General features: G+C 30.0%; 1 protein-coding gene and 1 non-coding gene across 2 annotated transcripts; one reads left to right on the forward strand and one right to left on the reverse strand.

Annotated features, from left to right (window-relative positions):
• Nucleotides 1-17,982: 17,982 nt before the first annotated feature.
• trnas-cga (transfer RNA serine (anticodon CGA)) lies at nt 17,983-18,064 on the forward strand. Its single transcript has one exon. It is a non-coding gene; the product is annotated as a tRNA-Ser (tRNA).
• Nucleotides 18,065-18,446: 382 nt separating this feature from the next.
• On the reverse strand, nt 18,447-19,172 carry LOC136074640 (uncharacterized). The gene has a single exon (XM_065786979.1). It carries the CDS (start codon nt 19,170-19,172, stop codon nt 18,447-18,449), a length of 726 nt encoding a protein of 241 aa, XP_065643051.1.
• Nucleotides 19,173-20,227: the final 1,055 nt, after the last annotated feature.

A 20,227-nucleotide genomic window follows, 5' to 3' on the forward strand; every position in this document is an offset into this window, starting at 1 on the left:
TGCAAGGGGGGTACACAAAATACCCTTGCTTCTTATGCCTATGGGATAGAAGGGCAGATAGTCTTCACTATAAGCAGAAAGACTGGCTATCTCGGGAGGCATTCACAATTGGCGGCTACAACGTGATAGCTGAACCACTAGTCCCTTCAGAAAATGTTTTACCTCCTCCTCTCCAAATCAAACTTGGTCTGATGAAAAATTTTGTAAAAACACTGAATAAAGAAAGCCAAGCTTTCAGGTATCTATTGCAAAAGTTCCCACGGATCAGTGATGCCAAGCTACATGAAGGTATATTTGACGGACCCAAATTATAACTCTGTTAAAGGACAAAGACTTTTATATCAAAATGGTAGGCATTGAACGAGATGCATGGCGAACGTTCAGCACAGTAATTGAAGGATTTCTGTGAAATAAAAGAAGCTCTAAATATGTTTCATACGTCAATGAGCTTATGAAAAGCTTCGAAAAACTGGGAGCTCACATGTCAATAAAAATGCATTTTCTCCAGTCACATCTTGACTATTTTCCTAAAAACTGTGGAGATTACAGCGAGAAACAAGGTGAAAGATTCTACCAGGATATAAAAACGATGGAGACCAGATAAAAAGGACGTTGGGACATAAACATGTTAGCTGACTATTGTTGACGTCTTAAACGCATCGAACCAATAACTCTTCACAAACGAAAGGCATCAAGGACTTCTTTCCTTGGGAAATAGATTTTTTCTTTACAGTATTTGATTACTTCACAAGTTGTTTTTAAGTTTAAAGTTAATAAAGGAGTTAAATGGAGCCTTTTTTCAGTTCACAATTAAATATTACAATGTATTACATTACTAGGATGAAAATGAGAGATTTCTTGAAAATTATGTTATTCTCAAAAAAAATAGGTGTGCTGTATTTCAATAACCTGACCTAATTGAGTAAAATGAATGTCATATTCGGGTTTACGAGGCCGTTTCATTAGGAATCACATAAGAAACCCCTAGAAACAGAAAATTTTTTTTCAAACGCAGCCCTGTGTTATTAATGAGTTGTTAAGATTTTTTATTTCAAGAATTACACAAAAATTTATTATTTTAACTATTGCGCAAAAACTTATTTGTTCATTATCTCAAAATGATGTTTTTGGACTTAAATCTCTATCTATTGTGGTTTGCCAGGAAACGAAAATACATAGTCGTTGTGTCAAGATTTTGCGCCAATTTTAGCTTTTGTTTATCATTTAAAACATAAAATTACATTGTAAAGTACGATATTAATATCTACAAGATGTCTGCTTATAATAATTATTCGAAAAGAACAAATAAAATGGTGAACATTGCATTGAATCGAGAACAATAGGGTAAGTTTGGCAAGACTGTTTATTGTATTCTTCAGTTTGTATATCAACTAGGTATTCACAATGATATAAATTAATAAATAATAAAATAAACGTATTGTAATCTTTTTATAATGCCAGCATTGAGTTCTAGCCAGATTGCTTGTGTTTACAGTGATCTATGTATAATATATGCCTTCATAATCACATGTTTTCCTTACTAAAAATACTTAATAGGTAATCATATTAAAAACTTAATTTTGTTGCAGATACTCCTTCTATTTCCAACACAAGAGCGTCAACATCCAATCAAATGGATTCTGTCTTGATTACACATGGTGATATAGTTGTATATCTGATTCTGATGATAGCTGTGTAAATGAAACTAAAATGCGTGAGGTTCCATTGCATAAAATAAAAGGTATGCATCACAGTTCAAGCAATATTGAATATTTTCTTTATGTAAAGCATCAATCTAATAATAAAAACTTTAATTTTGTTGTAGACGTTAGGTACTTCTCTGAGTTGGAGCTTGAAGATTCGGGTTCTGAGTATATGCCAGACTTTTCGAGATCATTATCTGGAAGTATATCTTCATTGTCTGATGTCTGTCAGGAGAGTATTATCCCAAATATCAATATTAACGATTCGCTAGTTCCTTACTCAAGCACTAATAATGAGTAAAAACCAACCGCCAACAGCGGTTAAGAGCAGAAAGAGGAAGAGAAACATACACGCATGGAAAAAAAGTGTTAGGAAACTGAACCGAGTCAGTGGAAAGCAATACGTTTCCTCAACAGGGAAAACCATGAAGTCCAGGGAACTAAAGAAGCCTTGTAAGGACAATTATCGTTAAAAATAAAGCATGCATTTCAGCACAGAAATGTGAAAATGTATTTTTGATGATTTTTGGGTTGGTTATGCATCGTGAGACCAGAAAAATTAGTATATTGCTTCTTGCCTAACAATTGAATTTGTGAAGCAATCAAGAGCAATAGGCAGTAGCAAAAATAGAAACAAAACAATTCATTATAAAATAAGCTACAATGGAATTGAAGTTAGAGTATGTAAGACCTTTTTTTTAAACACATTTTGTATTGGCGAGTTATATGTTAAATCTTTAATAGGTAAAATTCAGTCTTCTGGCTTGACAAAAGCAGATCAACGGGGGAAATCACTCTCCAAAAAATAAAACCCTAGCTAGCACAGTCAACTGCATTAAAACGCAGTTGACTGTGCAAGCTAGGGTTTATTGAAGTTCCCTACATACGAGAGCCATTACAGCCGGGAACGTACTGCAAAGAGATATTGTGGCAGAGAATTAAACATAAAGAAGATGTTTCATCTGTATTCTCAAGAATCTCAAACCAAACTGCGATAGGGAAGGAGTGGCTCTACCGCAAAATTTTTAATGAGCGTTATAATCTTTTCTTCCATTCTCCAGATAATGATACTTGTGGTATGTGTGATTCTTTGTTTAATGAACTTAAAGGATCACATTCAGAGAAAGAAAAGAGCGATATAGAATATAGAAAGAAACTGCATCTGGATGATGCAACCAACAGGTATCATTTGAAGGGTGAAGAAAAAAAATTGACTGCTAAAAATCTAAATTCCATAGTTTTAATGGCAGACCTGTAAAAATGTTTGCCCACACCATATTTAACGAATAGCCATAGTTTTTATTTGAGAAAACTCTGGGTATTTAACTACTCTATATATGACAGCAGAAAAAAAAATAATTTTTGCATGATGTGGGATGAAGTTCAAGGAGGAAGAGATGGAAATGAGATAGCCTCTTGTTTCTTAAAATTCATCCAAGAGTCATTGACGCTAAATATAAAGAATATAACCGTCTGGACAGACAATTTTCCCGGACAAAATAGAAAGACCATGATGGTGATGTTATATTGCATTCTCATGAGTAAATATCCATCCCTGGAGACAAGTAATCACAAGTTTTTATTACGTGGCCATACGCACATGGAAGTAGACGTGTCCCACAGCGTTATTGAAAGAAGAAAAAAATCTATAAAGACGATGAACATTTTCACTTACAATGATTGGTGCAATTTTGTAAGAAGTTTCATTTTCTTCCCTCTACGAAAATAGGGGGCCATTTGTATATAGAAAAAGATTGGAAGACGGAACGTTACCATCCATATCAACAATGGTATGGATGCAGGTACGAAAAGGAGACTACGGAAAGCTCTTTTATAAAACTTCGTTTAACGAAGAAGCCTTCTCTGTGGTGAATTTATGAAGAAATAAAAGGAAGCCTGCAGAGATTCCAGCAAGTCTTCCACAATTGAGAGCAGACAAAAATCCCATAAGTAGACAAAAATACTAAGATATTATAACAATTCTTCAATGGATTCCTGAGGAATACAAGGCTTATTTAGAGCAGTTCCTTTTAAAGATGCTATTATTGAAGAATCTTAATATCCCTTTTTTGTGTTAATGTATTTGTAACTTTTTTGTGTAAATATAGTAATGTTTAAAATGTGATTTATTGATTTTTTTTATGCAAAAACCTTGTGTCCATAATGAGAACCAAGGTAACTTAACTCCACATAAACATCTACTGGAAAGAAAATTTATTTGAGCCAGAAAGTCCACTAATGCCTAAAATAATAGTTTTTTCACAAAACTAACTAATTATACATATAGAGTATTATAAATTGTACATAGTGTATGAATTTTAATTTTCTAAAGTGTCTATTGAAAAAGTTATGGGAGAATAAGTGGAAAAAAATCATTCTTTTGCTCCTACTGTAAAATTGTGTTTTCGGAATTACGACAAGTTGGCAGGTACAGATTAAAATTTCTTTTTTTCCTAAAGGCAGACAACATATGTTTATACCAGGCCACTTATACCACTTTATTCTGGAAAAAAAAGTTTTCTTATAGTTTCAATACTGGTTTGAAGCTAAAAAAAATCATCGCAAAAAAATTAAAAAAGGGGGGGGGGGAGGGCAATTAGACCAGGTATATTCAATCAAAATGTCTTGACCATCTTGACTTAGCGCAAATGTTAAACTTCCATTTGATAACTTATATATCATCTCTTTATGTAATTAAAGTGCCTTTGGGATTGTATAAAATGTCAAATACGCATTAACACACGCATTTATTCCTTTTATCTCTACTTAAATGATCACTACTATCTCCAATTAATAGAAACTTTTTATTTTGTTTCAGTTACTTTCTAAGAAATAAACCAATATTAGAAAATCTTAAACAAAAATCTTTTTAATTAAAAAAAAATTCCTTTTTGTATAAAGGTGAAAAACTTTTTATACAGAATTAACAGCTGGCAATTAGGGGAAACAGGATTTTTTTGATGTTTCACATAGTACACTTTAGGCATTGTGCAAGCTTTGAACTTCAGAATATTCATCCAAATATTAAATGAGAATGTTTTGCAAAACATTGTGGTGACTTGAGCCTGGGAACCAAGATACCCCAAAATTTTGACACCATTGCCCCATGGGTGTGTAATGAGCATATAAAAATTTTCTTTTACTATCTTATAACATTTAAATTATCAACAGGTTTTAAATTTAATCTTACAATCTTTTAATGATAAAAAGTTATGGTCATGTGAGATTTTCACCCTCCCCAAAATTAGGGGGTTGTATATTTTACTTGATCATAACTTTCAAACACTAAATGATTATTATATGAAATTAAAAATCTGTTAATGAACTTAAATATATTATAAGTGGTATAAAAATATTTTATTGCCTCATTGCCCTTACAATAAGGGGTAAGGGGCAAACACATTGGGGCATTTTCGTTCCCAGGCTCTAGTCAGTGCAATATTTTGCAAAAATATTCTTATTTTACATAAGTATGAACATACTTAAGTTTGGAGTTAGGAGCACGTAGCCTTAAAGTGTCATATCTGAAACATCAGAAAATCATGCTGACACCTATAGATAGTTACATTAAGTAACTAGTAGTAGCAGTAGAAGTTGCATCAAAGAAATAAAAAAAAATTAACAATAAAAATTTTTAACATTGATTTTATATAGGCTCAGAGCAATTGCCATATTTCCATTCCATGATTTTAACATCGTCTTATTTAGTTATTACAGTACATTTTACATAATACCAAATGTCACAAGGATTGCAGCACACCCACTGATCACCCCTATCTCCATGGACAACGCAATTAGGACATACAGTGTCATTGTTGTCATCATAATCTGTAGGAACTCTTTTTTTTATATATTTTTGTCTTTAACTTTTTTTTGATTCTACTTTTTTTGAAGCTTCTTCTCTTGTTCGTTTTAAACATGCTTCTGATGTTAAACTTTCACAATAGCGAAACCTAATAACCCGAGCAGATCTTCTACGATAATAGATCTCTGCACATTTTGACTTTAATTGTTTTAGAAAAAAAATCTTTGATAGATGAGCCTGAAGATGATGTAGAAATGGGTAATGATGAAGCAGATGGTATTGATGTTTTAAAATTGGAAGCATCATTAACAGAAATCCTTGAAGGTTAGGCCTTGAACAAGATCTTGTGGGGTGATTGGTGGTGAATGTAGGTTTCTTCACTGGTAACTGAAAATATCATTTAAACAAACGTGTATCAATAGCATCATTGTTCAGAGGGAAAATGCCAGTTCCTTTAAAACCACTTTTGATTTCTTCCACAATAAAAGAACTCTAAAAAAGGGTACGTAGTAATTCTGAAAAATGTTTCTTTGAGACTGGTCTATTTTGTGTTCTTGCATATTTTAGAAGTAAACTTTGCCATTTACTTTTTACGGGTCGAAAAACAGATGTATCTATAGGTTGAAGAAAATGGGTAAGATGAGCAGGAATGCATAGAAGAATAACATTAGCTTTTTTTGCCAAATCAATAAGTGGGGGCTAATATGAGAAATTTGGCCATCAAATATAAGTATACGTGTGCGGTTTACAAGATGCTTTGTATACATTAGAAATATGTTTTGAAGCCATTCCAAAAAATGAGGACACTCCACCTACCCCTTATTACTAGTAGTATAAACAGCTCCATTAGGGCCATCTTTAACCCAGTCCATATATAAATTTTTTCCTTTGTAGATTACATATGGTGGCAATATCTGTTCGCTAGCAGAGCATGCACAATTTACAGTAATTTGCTCCCACCCTGAGCCACCAATGCTCTGCGACACTCTAGCAGCACCTCGTTTTGCTAATACATTTTGTTCCTTTGGGTCAGTGATGAACCCTGTTGTATCAGAGTTGAATACTTGACTTAATAATTCCTGCATTTCTCAATGTTTTTTTCAACTAAATTAAACCATATTTTGATGGTTTCAGGATTTTCAGCATGGTTTTTTGTATTGCTTAATTGTTCTGTTTTTCTCGGTGTTATTTCAGAGTTTTGCAGCAAAAAAGTATGCAACCAGTCTTTACTTGGTTAACAATTTATAAAAGGTGTATTAATATTGTTTGCTTTAATAAAATCTTGAACTAGATCTTTTACCTCACCTCTAGTGAAACCCCAGCCCCAATCAGCCAATAAAATATGGCATTCTGACGACTCTTTTGCCTGCTGTGAAGTTAAAACTGTTTTTTGTCCTGAATAAGCATCAATAGGTAGCTCACCTTTCACATGTTTTGAAATAGCTCTCCTGTCACACCTGAAATATTTGGATGCCTGATTTATGGACATTTCCTTTCTTAAAACAGAATTGTAGGCATCTATCATTTCTTGGTTATCTAAATAGTATTTTCTTCCTCCCTGGTCAGCTTTTTGTATGTTCGAACCATTCTAGAAAAAAGCATAAACAAAATTTATTCTCAAAAATACATATAAAAAACTATATTTAAACAAAAAAAATGCAGCTTTTAAATTTAGCTTTAACTTTCTATTTCGATGGTATTAGTTTTATGATTTAAATTCATTATAGAGTTTTGCCATTTTTTACTTGTCAGGGAGGGCATTAAGAGCAACTTATTTTTAAATAATAGTTTTATACTCTAATTGAACAAAAACATTAAAAATTAGAAGCAAGTATCTCAAATAAATCTTACTTTTGCTAGTAATACAAAATTTTTTATGTGTAAGCTAATTTTAAAGATAGATGTTTAAAATGTTTAAACTTTTATTAGACGGCTCAACTACTTCGCTATTTTTAACTAAAAAAATTTAGTTCTTTTTTTTTATTACTTAAGTAGAATTGTGTAAATTTAAGAAAGTTACTTTACTTTACTTTCAAGAAAAATAAAAACAAACAACTTGATATATACTTTTTAATTAAAAACTTAAAAGCACTTGGTTCGGCAAAGTTTTTCATAAACTTTGAACAAGCCTAAAACCTGCCGTAAAAAACATCGATATTAAATATCAAATTAATAATGGTTATAAAATAGCTGTAAACCCTAGAATTGTTTTAAACTACACCCTAATTTAGTAAGTAAACCTCTATCATGTAAAAATAAGTAATTTCTCTTTTACATAACTGCATTAAGTAATTTAGTTTAGACTATTCTAAAATTTATCCTATTGCCCCTCTGATCTTATTACCCCGATTGAGTGTAAGGTAGTAAAATTCTTTTATAAAAGAAATTTAAATTGTAAACTAAATTTAGTTTACGCTCACTCTTTTTGATAAGTTGATTACCCTGTTTAATCAGATTTTTTTTTTAATTGCTGTTCCTCCTCATTTGTCCTAATACTACTTCGGGATCTTTTTCTAATCTTTTATGCATTACTTGTTATTATTTAAAAAGTTATGAATTGCATTTATTTATCATTTATATATATATATATATATATATATATATATATATATATATATATATATATATATATATATATATATATATATATATATATATATATATATAACAATAATAACACCTTAATAAATAAAAAATATTATACTCACAAAAGATATTTACTATGTTGATTTTTGATGTTTTATATTTAGTTAGAAACAGTTTTTTCTTTTTCCACGAATTTTTATTTAATAAAAAGGTACACTTTCAAAAATGTTAAAACTCACTGTGTTACCAGCATTAATTGATTAAAACGTAGACTGCAAAAATATAGCCATGCAAATACATTTTTACTTGTGAAAATATGCCTTGAAAATGCCTTGAAAATGCCTTGTGAAAATATGCCTTGGAGGAAAATCATCAAAAAAAAGTTTGCTGAGATTAAAAGTAACCATTTTAAAACATTAAATCCTTTGTCTGCTTTGTGACGCATAGTGTGCCGCCAGAAGCTTGAAATGTTTTTGAACATTTCTTGCATTGACCAGCACTTCCATCTTGTGCCCGTATAAGATAATTTTATGGTGAATTTTTATCCATGATTGAAAAGCATAAACACATAAATACAAAAAAAGATTAGGTAAAAAGAAAAGAAAACATGATAACTTTAGAAGTATTGATTAACATCATGTTGAATTAAGTTAATGTAATTAACGATGTTTTGATTATTTACTAATAAAAAGAGATCAATGTTGTTATGTATAAATTTATTTAACTAGACTTATTCTAAATACAACACTTAATTAAGTAATTTTCCAGTTCCTAAAATATTCTTCTCTTGTATCTCTTTCTCGAATCTCTTTCATGCTTTAAACGCAATGGCATTTAAGAGCATTCGCACAAGAACTCCTTCGAGCAAATTGTTCAAATAGAATTACTTTTGTATCAATCATTAATAATATCCAGAAGGAATTTAATCAATCATTAATCATGTCCAGAGGGAATTTAACCAATCATTAATCATGTCCCTACGTAATCATAATAAGCTTCAACAATGTAAAAATCTTTTAACCATTTATTATACTTTCCTTTCAGTTTAAATTACACATATTTATTTGATTTACCCGTTTTTATTTGGTTAACCTGTTTTGCAATGCCTAATATTTATCATCAAATATTATAAATTTAATTCTATTTGCAGATGAATCCAATCTTTTTTTTTCACGCAACGGTATTAAAATACTTTTTAAACATTTTATTGAACAATTAGACAACGTTAATGAGTGGGTTACAGGCCCTTAGGAACAAAAGTTACATTGGGGGCGGGGGGGGGGTCAGGGTTCTGGATTAAGGGACCCCGAAATAGTTTTAAGGACCTTTTCTTTTTTTTTTGTTTAGTCATTTTTTCAGTCAATTTTTGTCAAAATTTCTCAGAATGCTGACAAAACTAAACTTATATTATTCCATAAACCAATCTTTTTTACCAAAAAAAGATTGGTTTATGTTAAAAGATTGGAAATTACCAAATCTTATTATAAACAAAATTATTATTAAAAAAAAATCGTCAGCATTCTTTTTAGGCGTGGAATTTTTATATCAACAGTCTAGAAAAAAAAAATAAAAAACTATTCGAATGATTTATAGAGTTAAACCATTTCTTAATTTTAAGTTACTAAAGAGTTTATACTTTGCTTTTATTCATAGTTTTTTAATATACTATAACATCGCTTGGGCAAGTATCGATCATACAAAACTAAAATAGCAATACAGTAAGCAAAAACATGCATGACAAATTTAATATGGAGCAAAGAGAGTAGAACCTTGCTAACCTCTCCTGTGTTTACTTTGTGCATTAAATATTTATAAAATCAATTTACATTATCTTTATGTATAGAATAAAGCTAGAAATGCCGCCAAAATTCTATTTTAGTGAGGTCTATCATAAATACACAACAAGATTCATAGAGAACATCTTTGTTGTTCCAAATTATAACTTGCAATTAAGCTCATACTTAATTAAGTACCGTTGACCAAATATAATAAATAAAATAAAATTGATAAAATTAAACTCAAATGAAAAATTAAGATAAATTAAAAAAAACTTAAAAATATATTTTTATCATAATCCATGTAGCAATATATGTATATATATATACATATATATATATATATATATATATATATATATATATATATATATATATATATATATATATATATATATATATATATATATATATATATATACATATATATATATATATATATATATATATATTATTGATGTTCCCTTTCTCTTGGAATGGTATGTGTATGTGTGTCAGATTTATTTTTTTTTTGCAAGCAGTTTAGCAATTACTATTTGCTTTTTCATGTATGAAAATTTATACAAGACAATACTATACGTTATCTTCTAGTTTATATTATTATGTCTTTATAATAAGATATTTGTAAATTTCCATTCTATTACAATAAGACTCGGTAATAAAACAATTTGTCTCCTTCTTGCTCCAACTATTTATTTTATTGTATATGTATGTATATGAAAATTTTATTTATTGAAAATGGCGAAATAAACAAACAAAAAAATAATAATAATAAAAATAGCTATGTAAAAGTTATTTGCGTACGTTATTCCTAACCTTAGTTAAGCTATGCAAGAACTATAAAAGTTTTGGGAATACGTATCCAGTTTCTTTTAGTAAACGCGTTTTATCGATTTTCCCACTGTTAAATAAAACTGGCAATTCTTTGATATCTTCAGATGGTGTGTGACGTACAGAAATGTTCATTACGTTAATCGAGTTGCTGATGCATCAAATTTGTTTATTTGCATGATGTTTTGTAAGAATTTATAACATTTTAAACATTTTAATTCACTATTATTTTATTTATGAAAAATTTCACAAAAGAACCAAATATAGCAATATCTATAATCCCGGTTCAACATGTAAATTTCAATGAAAGTAAAAGTTGCACGTTAAGTGCAATTATAAAATTTGAATTATGAAAGTTTCTATAGTTTTTTCAAAAACTGAAAAACTTGTGAAAAACACAAATAAAGAAAGATTTGGTAATATTTTAAAACAAGAGATGGGCAGAATGGGAAACAAGTTTACAATTTAAAGTGGCCTTAAAAGTGTTAAGGGCACAAGCACGTAGTAAAACTTGCTTTTGGCCTTTAAAAACAGTTAAAAAAAAGGATTTCAAAAAGGCATCAAAAGTAAAATAAAAGTTGTACATAACTATCTTAAAAAACCTGAAAATGAGAAAATATACAGAGATTATAAATTTGTAAACACTTAAAAATTATTGCTCTAGAATATTAGACTAATTTAAAAATAGGGGAAAGGCGCCTATGATGGCATAGCGCCTATGATGGCATACCGGTCATATTTCCATTAAAATTGGTTTTGGTAAAAAAATGATTAGACCTACATGACTATACTGACTTTACATTAGTTTTAGTGAAAAAAGGTCCCTTGTGCACAAATATTGTTTTTATAATCAACAAAAATCGATTTTGAGATGTGCTGTTGTAGTTTTATTTCCTTCATATATTTAAGATTGTGATTTTACTATTAACTGTGCAGAAATAAAATTTTCATGCATTTTATATTCAAGTTTTGTGCATTTAGTGGAATAGTTACTTTAATTTTATCTTTTGAACAAAGCAGACACGGCTTGTTTTAATAAAATGATGACTTTTACCCATGATGGCATACTGACGAGTTGGGGGTGTTGAAATATTGACGAGTTGGAAAAACCTTTTTTTTTTATAAGAAAAACTTATTTTTAAGTAAAGTTAAAAGAAAGCGGTGCTCCAATATTTTTTTTTTTGGTCCAAAAAATACGTAAAACGCAATATAACCTATGCGCATGCGCAAAATTTTACAATGCTGATGTGTAGCATGAAATGGTAAATTAGGATGGTTTCGAGTAATTTCTGGCTTTTCTGAGGGAAGACTCTAAGGTTAAATGAAATCATTAAGTTACCCTCGACCCTAACTAGCCCCATCCTCCCCTATGCCATCATAGGAGCAGTGGTTGCCTATGATGGCATACTTGTGCTTTTTTTTACCATAAGAATAACTTGTAAAAAAAATAAAACTGATGAAAACTCCCAGGGTAATTATTGTTCCAAATGTAACAAGGAATGTATCCATATCAAAACTTTTATTATTGGTCTTCAGGATACTGAATAATGAAGCTTCAAAGTTAAGTATGCCATCATAGGCGCCTTTCCCCTAACTCTAAACGCACTAGACAAGTAATAAAAGAAATTACTGGCAATCAAAAAACGTACTCAGCTCCCCCTCCAGATGATTATAGTTGATAACAAATGTATTTATGAATCAAAAGCTATATCTGAGGAATTCAATAAATACTTTATTGAAATCGGCACTAAATTAGCTAATAAGGTTTCTTTTACCCCAGCTACCTTTATGATTTGTTAGTACCAATGGATGATGGCAACTTTTAACATTAATAAAACCAAATAGATTTTTTTCCATTCTCTCTCTAAAAAACTCTATTTACACCAAAATTTGCCCAAAATATTTATTGATGAAGTCGAAATGAAAAGAGATTTTGTTACTAAATTTTTAGTAGTGGTTCTGCATATTGACTATATTTGCTTAAAAGTATCTAAAAGTAACGGAGTCGTATATAAATCCAGATCAGATTTAAAAAAAAAAAGCCTTAACCTAACTTTATTACTCATTTATTCACACCTGTATAAATTATGCCAATATAGCTTGGGGAAGCACCGAAAAAAGTAAGTTACAAAACCTTTATTGCCGCCCTTGCTGTTGCATGCAATCCGCTTGATTAATTTTGTAGATCGTTTTATTCATTTCAAATCATAATTTATGGGGACGAGAATAATTATTATTTACAAGCTCAATGCTTATAATATTTTATGCTTTATTTACACGTAAAAAAACGATTTAACTTCATCTATCTTTATAAACTTTTCTTCTCTAAACCCAATTTATAAATGCTTACTTAGAAATAAAAATTTTGTTTACGAACCAATTTGCAGAACAAAATTTAACAAATTTTACATTACATTTCGAGCGCCATATTTTTGGAATAAAATTGTTATCCCTAATTTTAATATATCTAAAGCTTTTCCAACCAGTGCCGTGGCTTGTGGGCTAGAGTCACCATCCCCCTCGCCCAAAATAAAAAAAAAACAACTAGCCATTAGGGCCCCAAAATCTTAAAAACTTTTCCACTAGGTATTACCTAAAAAAAACTCCTTAAATTTAGGGATGATGGGGGGAGAGGGGGTTATTTGGGCGCGGGATGCCTAGCCAAGGCTCTTTTTCCAAACTTTAAAGATAAATTTAAAAATTTTATTTTATTTACTCGATGTAGTAAAGGCAAATTATAAATTATACGAACTCTTTTATTTGGAACTAGCGTGATTTTGTCGCGTATTATGTCCAAACAAGTGCTTTAAATGTTATAATTTTTTTATGCTTCAACTTTATAATGTTTAATAAAACTGTTTTAATTTTTATATACTTTTCAAAACTTTTTTACTACCTTTAATTGTGAATCTAAAGAACACCATTTTTGAGTCTCTAGATTAATTCCGCTCAACAGCATTAACTTATTTTTAATTAAAATTTTTTGAAAAAGTGTCTTAATCTACTTGAGATCCTAGCTCTAATCTTTTCTAGTACATATTAATTAAATATAGTTGTCAAAACACAACATAACTAACAATTTTTACAAAAAACATTAAAATTTCGTTCAAGAAAGAGCTCATAATTAAGAAAAATTGTCAATAAACAACCAGAACAGATCATATTATTAAACTGTTATGTTTATTTTGCCTAAAAAACGTATTTATTTAAAATCTCATTTAAATTTGGACAAGCAATCGTGATTTTATAAACTTTATTTTTAAAAAAAATCTTTAGTCTGGGTTTTTTCGCCACAAGCATTTTTTTTTATATTACAGCTAAATTTATCCTTTTAATTTTTCTTCGTTTTTTCATAATTCACAGACCTGATTATCAAACGGAAAAATGTCATAGTCAGCAAAATATTACACAGAGGCTATAATATTTTTGAATTGCCTTAACTACACCGAGTATTAATGATATATTTAAATACTTTTTATAACAATCACGTAATTGTTTTTTTAATTGTAAGACTGCTGTGTTATCTCTTTCCTATTATAAAGAGATGTCTTATTGTATTTACTTTGCATATATATTTATATACAATATATATATTTGCGCTTTTGTAAGTTCTGACGATAAGATCCAATCTTTTTATTTTATATAACATTAGCGGTTTGATTTATATTTCCAATTCATAAGATAATTTATTGTAATTTCTTATTTTAGTTTAAATCTTGATGTAAAAAAGTTTTAAAAATTGTAAAAGGTTCTGATGATAAAATCATTATGATCTTCTTTCATAAGCCTTGTTTGTTTGTTTTTGTAAACAACGACAAAAAAAACTATTTATGCTAGGGAAAGCGGCTACGTCATAGCGTACTTTATAAAAGGCCTATTCACTATAAACATAAACTGAGGCAACTTTTTTAAGAGTGACTTTCTGTAAGAATCAGACAGAGCTCAATAGTCTCTCTTCAAAATCGCTAATTTTTTTAATATGTTATTGCTATTCATACTAGAAGCCTAATTCCAAAAAGTTTTAAATTAATATTAATTGGTTCTCTAGATATTAGATGTCAAAGTTTGACTAAACTTTTAGAAATATTAACCAAATGGTGTCGAAGACATTTTTGAACTCGAAAAAATGGTAAATACTTTAAAACAAGTATTCCATTTGATTATTGTTAATTGGCTAGTTCAGACCAAAAATTAATAAAATTGGTATAGTAAATTTTTCTCTTTGTCTAAATATGATGATTCAAAATACGCGAAAAATAATTTTTTTGTCATATTTGATCTTCGTTTCCATTCGAAGCCGCGATTATCCCACAGTTTTTTATTGTTGTTATAAATCTTTATCTTGTTAAGTACCTACAAGTATAAAAACATCTATGGGGAAGAAAGGCTCAGCATCAAAATTAAACTCAAAAAAGAAATTTTAATCTTTTTACAAATTGATAGTGACATGATAATTGTTAAAGCCCTGGGTTCACTGTAAAATTCAATTTAAAGAAAACTGGTGTTGACCTTTATAAGGTATATGCAAGTTTTGATTGATCTTATAAATGTCAATACAAAGTATTGCAATAGTTCAGAAAAAATAACATATAAATAGTATAGATATTTTCTTGGTGCTTTTATATTTATTTATAAGCGCCTCCACGATTATTTTTCTCATTACAATCCTCTCTAAATTTTTTGTAATAAAAATATGAGTCATCTTCGTCATTTCAAACAGTATAACTAGCTATGTAAATTAAACTGAAATTAAATGAAAACTACATCTTTTGCAAGAGTATCCTGATGTAGTTGAACACCATATTTGTGTAATTACAAAAGTAGTTTTATTTTTATAATACCAACGTTCTCTAGTATTTTTTGTTCAGTGATAAAATATGTACCTTCTTATCCTTGTCTCAGTTTTCCAAATTGTTTTTCTAAAGGAACGGTTGTAAATGTTCCAAGGAAAATATATAGTAGTCTTGTAGACAAGAGGAACTTTGACAACTCCACAAGACCATTACAAGTATGACTTTTAGAAGTATCTTTAGTGAAGCTTTTAAAACGAACTTTTTGAAAAGAGCACATTTACTTTGCCATGTTTCCGAATTCTAACAGCTTTTGAAGATTAAAATCATGAGAAGAAAAAATAGCAGCCTGATTTGTACTTTATGCAAATGTACATACGCATATGTACATCTGCATAAAGGCTAGGAACATTAAAAATTCTCCAAAATTCAATTATTATTGAAAAAAAAATTGTATCATTAACATCTTTTAATTCTGGGTGACATTTTAAAGCACAGACTGTTTCTTCGCGAAACACTTTCAGGCAAGTTAAAACTTCTTGTCTTTCAATTGGTTTTGGGAGCACAGCAACACCTGTAAATTTAGACATTATAATTATTTGATTTGATTCTTATTTATGCAATGCTACTATGTGAGATAATTTTGGAATTTCTTTTTTCTCATTATTAACAAAAAACTCAAGTTTCTGTGACTTTTCAGTGATTCAATTATTGGGAATATTTTTTAAAAGGTGCATAAAATGATACAGAAGATATATATATTATCTTTTGTTCGCCAAGGTACACCATTTGTCTCAAATTTTTTGAAAAAAGCTTGACTTATCCTGTTACCATCACAAAGTACAGAAATGGCCACATGCTGCTTTTATGGCAGAGAAAGAAAAGGTAGTTAGTTGAAAAAGAAAATTTAAATATCACGCACAAGAATCCTTTTACATAAAAATTTTTATCCACCAAACAAAGTCATAACCATAAAACTTTAAACATTATTGGCAAGAGCATTTTTGTTGTTGACTGCTTTTCTAAAAACTGTTTCCCATGGTACTGCAACATAGTCTTAACATAAATTTTATCTAATAGAAGAATGCAGTTTTTATGCCTAATGTCTGTGAAGTTTGAAAAAACCTTTTGTAGATAAATATCCTCATTGATTTTACTTTTGATTTCAGTCTTTTTAATGTTGTAATGCTTGGAAGTTCAAAATTTTTTCGGAAACAATTATATGTAACACGTGACATTGCAAAGTACTCAAATGCTCTTATCATTGTTTTAACAGAGTACTTTTATCTGTAACAGGTTTATCGCATATTCAAAAAAGTTGCTGCTCAATAATATTTTTTTTTACTGCTTATCTCATATGAATTTAAATATCTATTTGAAATGGTAACTCTGTTCTGCGAGATTGTTTTTTATTAAATATAGACTCCAAAGTGAAAAGATTCATAATAAAAATTGTTATTCCTTTTTAGAACTAACAATGGTACACCTGTGTTATGTGGACCCTGTTTCGGTGGACAGGTATTTCAGACATCCCATTTAGTAAGTACATAAAAAAGTTTTATACGAAACGATTATTGTTGAAAACAATACCTTAGTCAAACCCTAACCCTGACCCTTAGGATTAGGCTCAGGGTTCGGCTTAGGGTATGCCTTTCAACAAAATAAGCTTCATTGTTGAATTCAGGGTAAGAGTATAGCTTTCAATAAATATTATGCGTAAAACGTGACTCATTTTTTACTTACTTATTAATTGGGGTGCCTGAAATACACGCCCGCCCTATTTTCTGCATGTGATCTTGAAGTTGTTCTGGGACAACCAGATGGTTTAGATATTAAACTTGGTTTTACACACTTTAACACAAATGTAAGATCACAAGGACTTTCTTTGTCATATTCTTATGTCGAAAAGTATCCAACAGACCAGTGCCTTTCACAAACAATGGTGTCTTTTTTATCTGGTATGTTGTTTCTTGGTAAAACAGTCAACCATTTTTTTCATTTGTCTGGTTTTCGAGGAAGACAAAAAGTTTTTTCTTTAGAACTTATATCGTTATTTCCGTTGTAATTCGTGACACAGCATTTACTACCCATGTTTATTACGAAGTAAATTAAAAAATTTGAAAATTGACTAAAAAATTTAGCACGCACTTCGACTTTATGTTACAGAATATTGGAAATACAAGCGTTCACCTTGTATTTCCATGTTCATGACGCAACCCACACGGTGAACAAGTTTGTTGTAGGGGTTGTCCATAAATTATGTCACGTAATTTTTGACTGTTTTTGACTCGCTCCCCTCTCCCCGACCTCCTCCTCCCCCCTCATCACACCATCGTAACACTTTAGTTACAAGTCCCGTACGAGTCGTCACAAACCCACTAAGCCCATCCCCTTCAAGAGTGTGACGTATTAATTGACGAACAAATAAAAAAGCCTATGGTCTGCGTAAATTAAATGTTAAGTAATTTAATAAAAAATTTTCAATCAATATGGCTGTGATGGCCGAGTGGTTAAGGCGTTTGACTCGAAATCAAATGGGATATTCCCGCGTAGGTTCAAATCCTACTCACAGCGAATAGTGTCTTTTGGCTGTTATGTTTTCTGTATGTTAATTTTAATACTGAGATTTTAAAAGTTGCTTTTATTATTTACTAATATTAATTCATATAAAGCATCTGTTTTTATCTAAGGGGTCATCTATAAATTGCGTCACGAGAATTCACGTCGTCAAGTCTGAAAGTTTTTTTTTTTTTTTTTTACAACTTCAATATGTTTACACTACATTACGTAACAATTCTATCACATAATATAATGCTAACTATCAAATATATAACTTAACGGGTGATACGGAAGTTATCGGACAAAATAAAAACGTCAATAACTTATTTATAAATAAAAAAACAAACTACTATTTTATTTTTTTTAAATAAAGCATTTATCTTTTAATAAAAATTTATTATTTTTTATATGAAAAAACACCACCATCTGCAATTGATCTCAATTTGGCTCTGACGTCTTTCATATGCGACTGTAAAAAGTTTAAATCAATTTCTTGTAGTTTTAGTTTAATGCGATCAATCAAAACTTGCTCTGTTGAAGCTTGCCAATCTCCCTCGTAAACCTTCTGTGCCAAATGTCCCCAAAAGTTTTCAATTGGTCGTGCTTGAGGCACATTTGGGGGATTGGATTCTTTATCAACGTAATAGACATATTGGTCCATCCAATTTAGAGAATCTTTAGAATAATGAGAACTTGCTAAATCTGGCCAAAATGAATAGTTAAAGTCTCCATGACACTTGTGAATAAATGGAAGAAGTCGTTTTTCTAAACATTTGTTAATATAGATTGATGAATTGATCGCTACAGCCTTGGAAGTACGAAACAATGGCTCGGACATACCACGGTCAGATATGGCTATCCACATTAATAATTTTTTTGGAAATTTCTCTTTTCCTATAAAACGAACACTTTCTGGGCATGTCTTTTTTTTGTTTGTGTAGTATCCAGAATTTCCAGGCATGTTGTCCCCTGCAAAACAAAAGTACTTTTTGTCATCGATGACTAGAAGCGATTTTGTATTATAGAATTGGTTAACTTGTTTCCTGCTTCTTTTCTTTGCCTTTATTTGTTGTTCTATAGTGTATTTTGGAGTCTTTTCAAGTTTTCTATATTTAATATTCATTTTTTTAACTGACGACCAATTGTGAATTGATTTACACCGAATTTAATACCTATTTTTCTCTGACTGACCCCTTTTCGATTGTTGACAAGTCTCGTTAATTCGGCTTTCTTTTCTCTAGTCCAGGATGTCGGACAACCAGGGTGCTTTCTATCAGAAAACGATTGAACAGTTTCAAGTCTTTTTAGGTTATCATTTATTGTACTTCGAGCAGATCCTTCTTTTTCAAAATGATTTACGATTTTTTTTATTTTTTATATTAGGTTTATTTACAAAAAACATTTTTAGTCGCTTTCATAAAGATTCTCGTTCAGCTGCATTTAACCTCATTTCAAATAATTGTGTTTCAAATAATAAAGTTTATATTTTATAGAACGTTTATGCCTACGCATAAAACCACAAAAACTAATTATTATGCTCAAATAGTGAAATTAGGATTTGTCCGATAACTTCCGCATCACCCGTTAATATAAGAATATAATATAAGAATCACCCGTTAATATAAGAATGTAATTTATCAAGTTTAACAAATATATAACGTTAAATTAATAAATATAACGTTAAATTAATAAATGTTTCTTGTCAGAAAAACTAACAGTGTTTATTTTTTTTAAATAAAAACGAATGTTTCTTCAAATATGAACATGCTGTTGTAAAGGAGACTCGCTAATAAAGGTTATTTCTTTATTAAGTTTTAATTCTTTATTAAGTTTAATACCTTTATTAAGGTAATAAACTTAATAAAGAAAAAATTTAATAAGACTACTGCAGAAGGTGCTGCTGTGGAGGCAAAAAAATATGGCTAGATAAACTAAATAAGCGCAGCTTTATAGCATAGCATCTAATATAACATCATATAACAATAAACAAATATGTTATATGCAAATTAGAGAGCTGCACGGGGACAGGAATTTGTTCCATCATCACCCATCCCCGCAGAAACCAAAGCCATTCCCACCTATCCCCGCAAGCATCTCTTTCCATCCCCACCCATCCCCGCAAACATTTTCTTCCGTCCCCACCTATCACTTATAAAACACTTATTGGCCCTTCCCATG

This window comes from Hydra vulgaris, chromosome 01 (genome assembly GCF_038396675.1).
Source record: "Hydra vulgaris chromosome 01, alternate assembly HydraT2T_AEP".
NCBI classification, from domain to species: Eukaryota; Metazoa; Cnidaria; class Hydrozoa; order Anthoathecata; family Hydridae; genus Hydra; species Hydra vulgaris.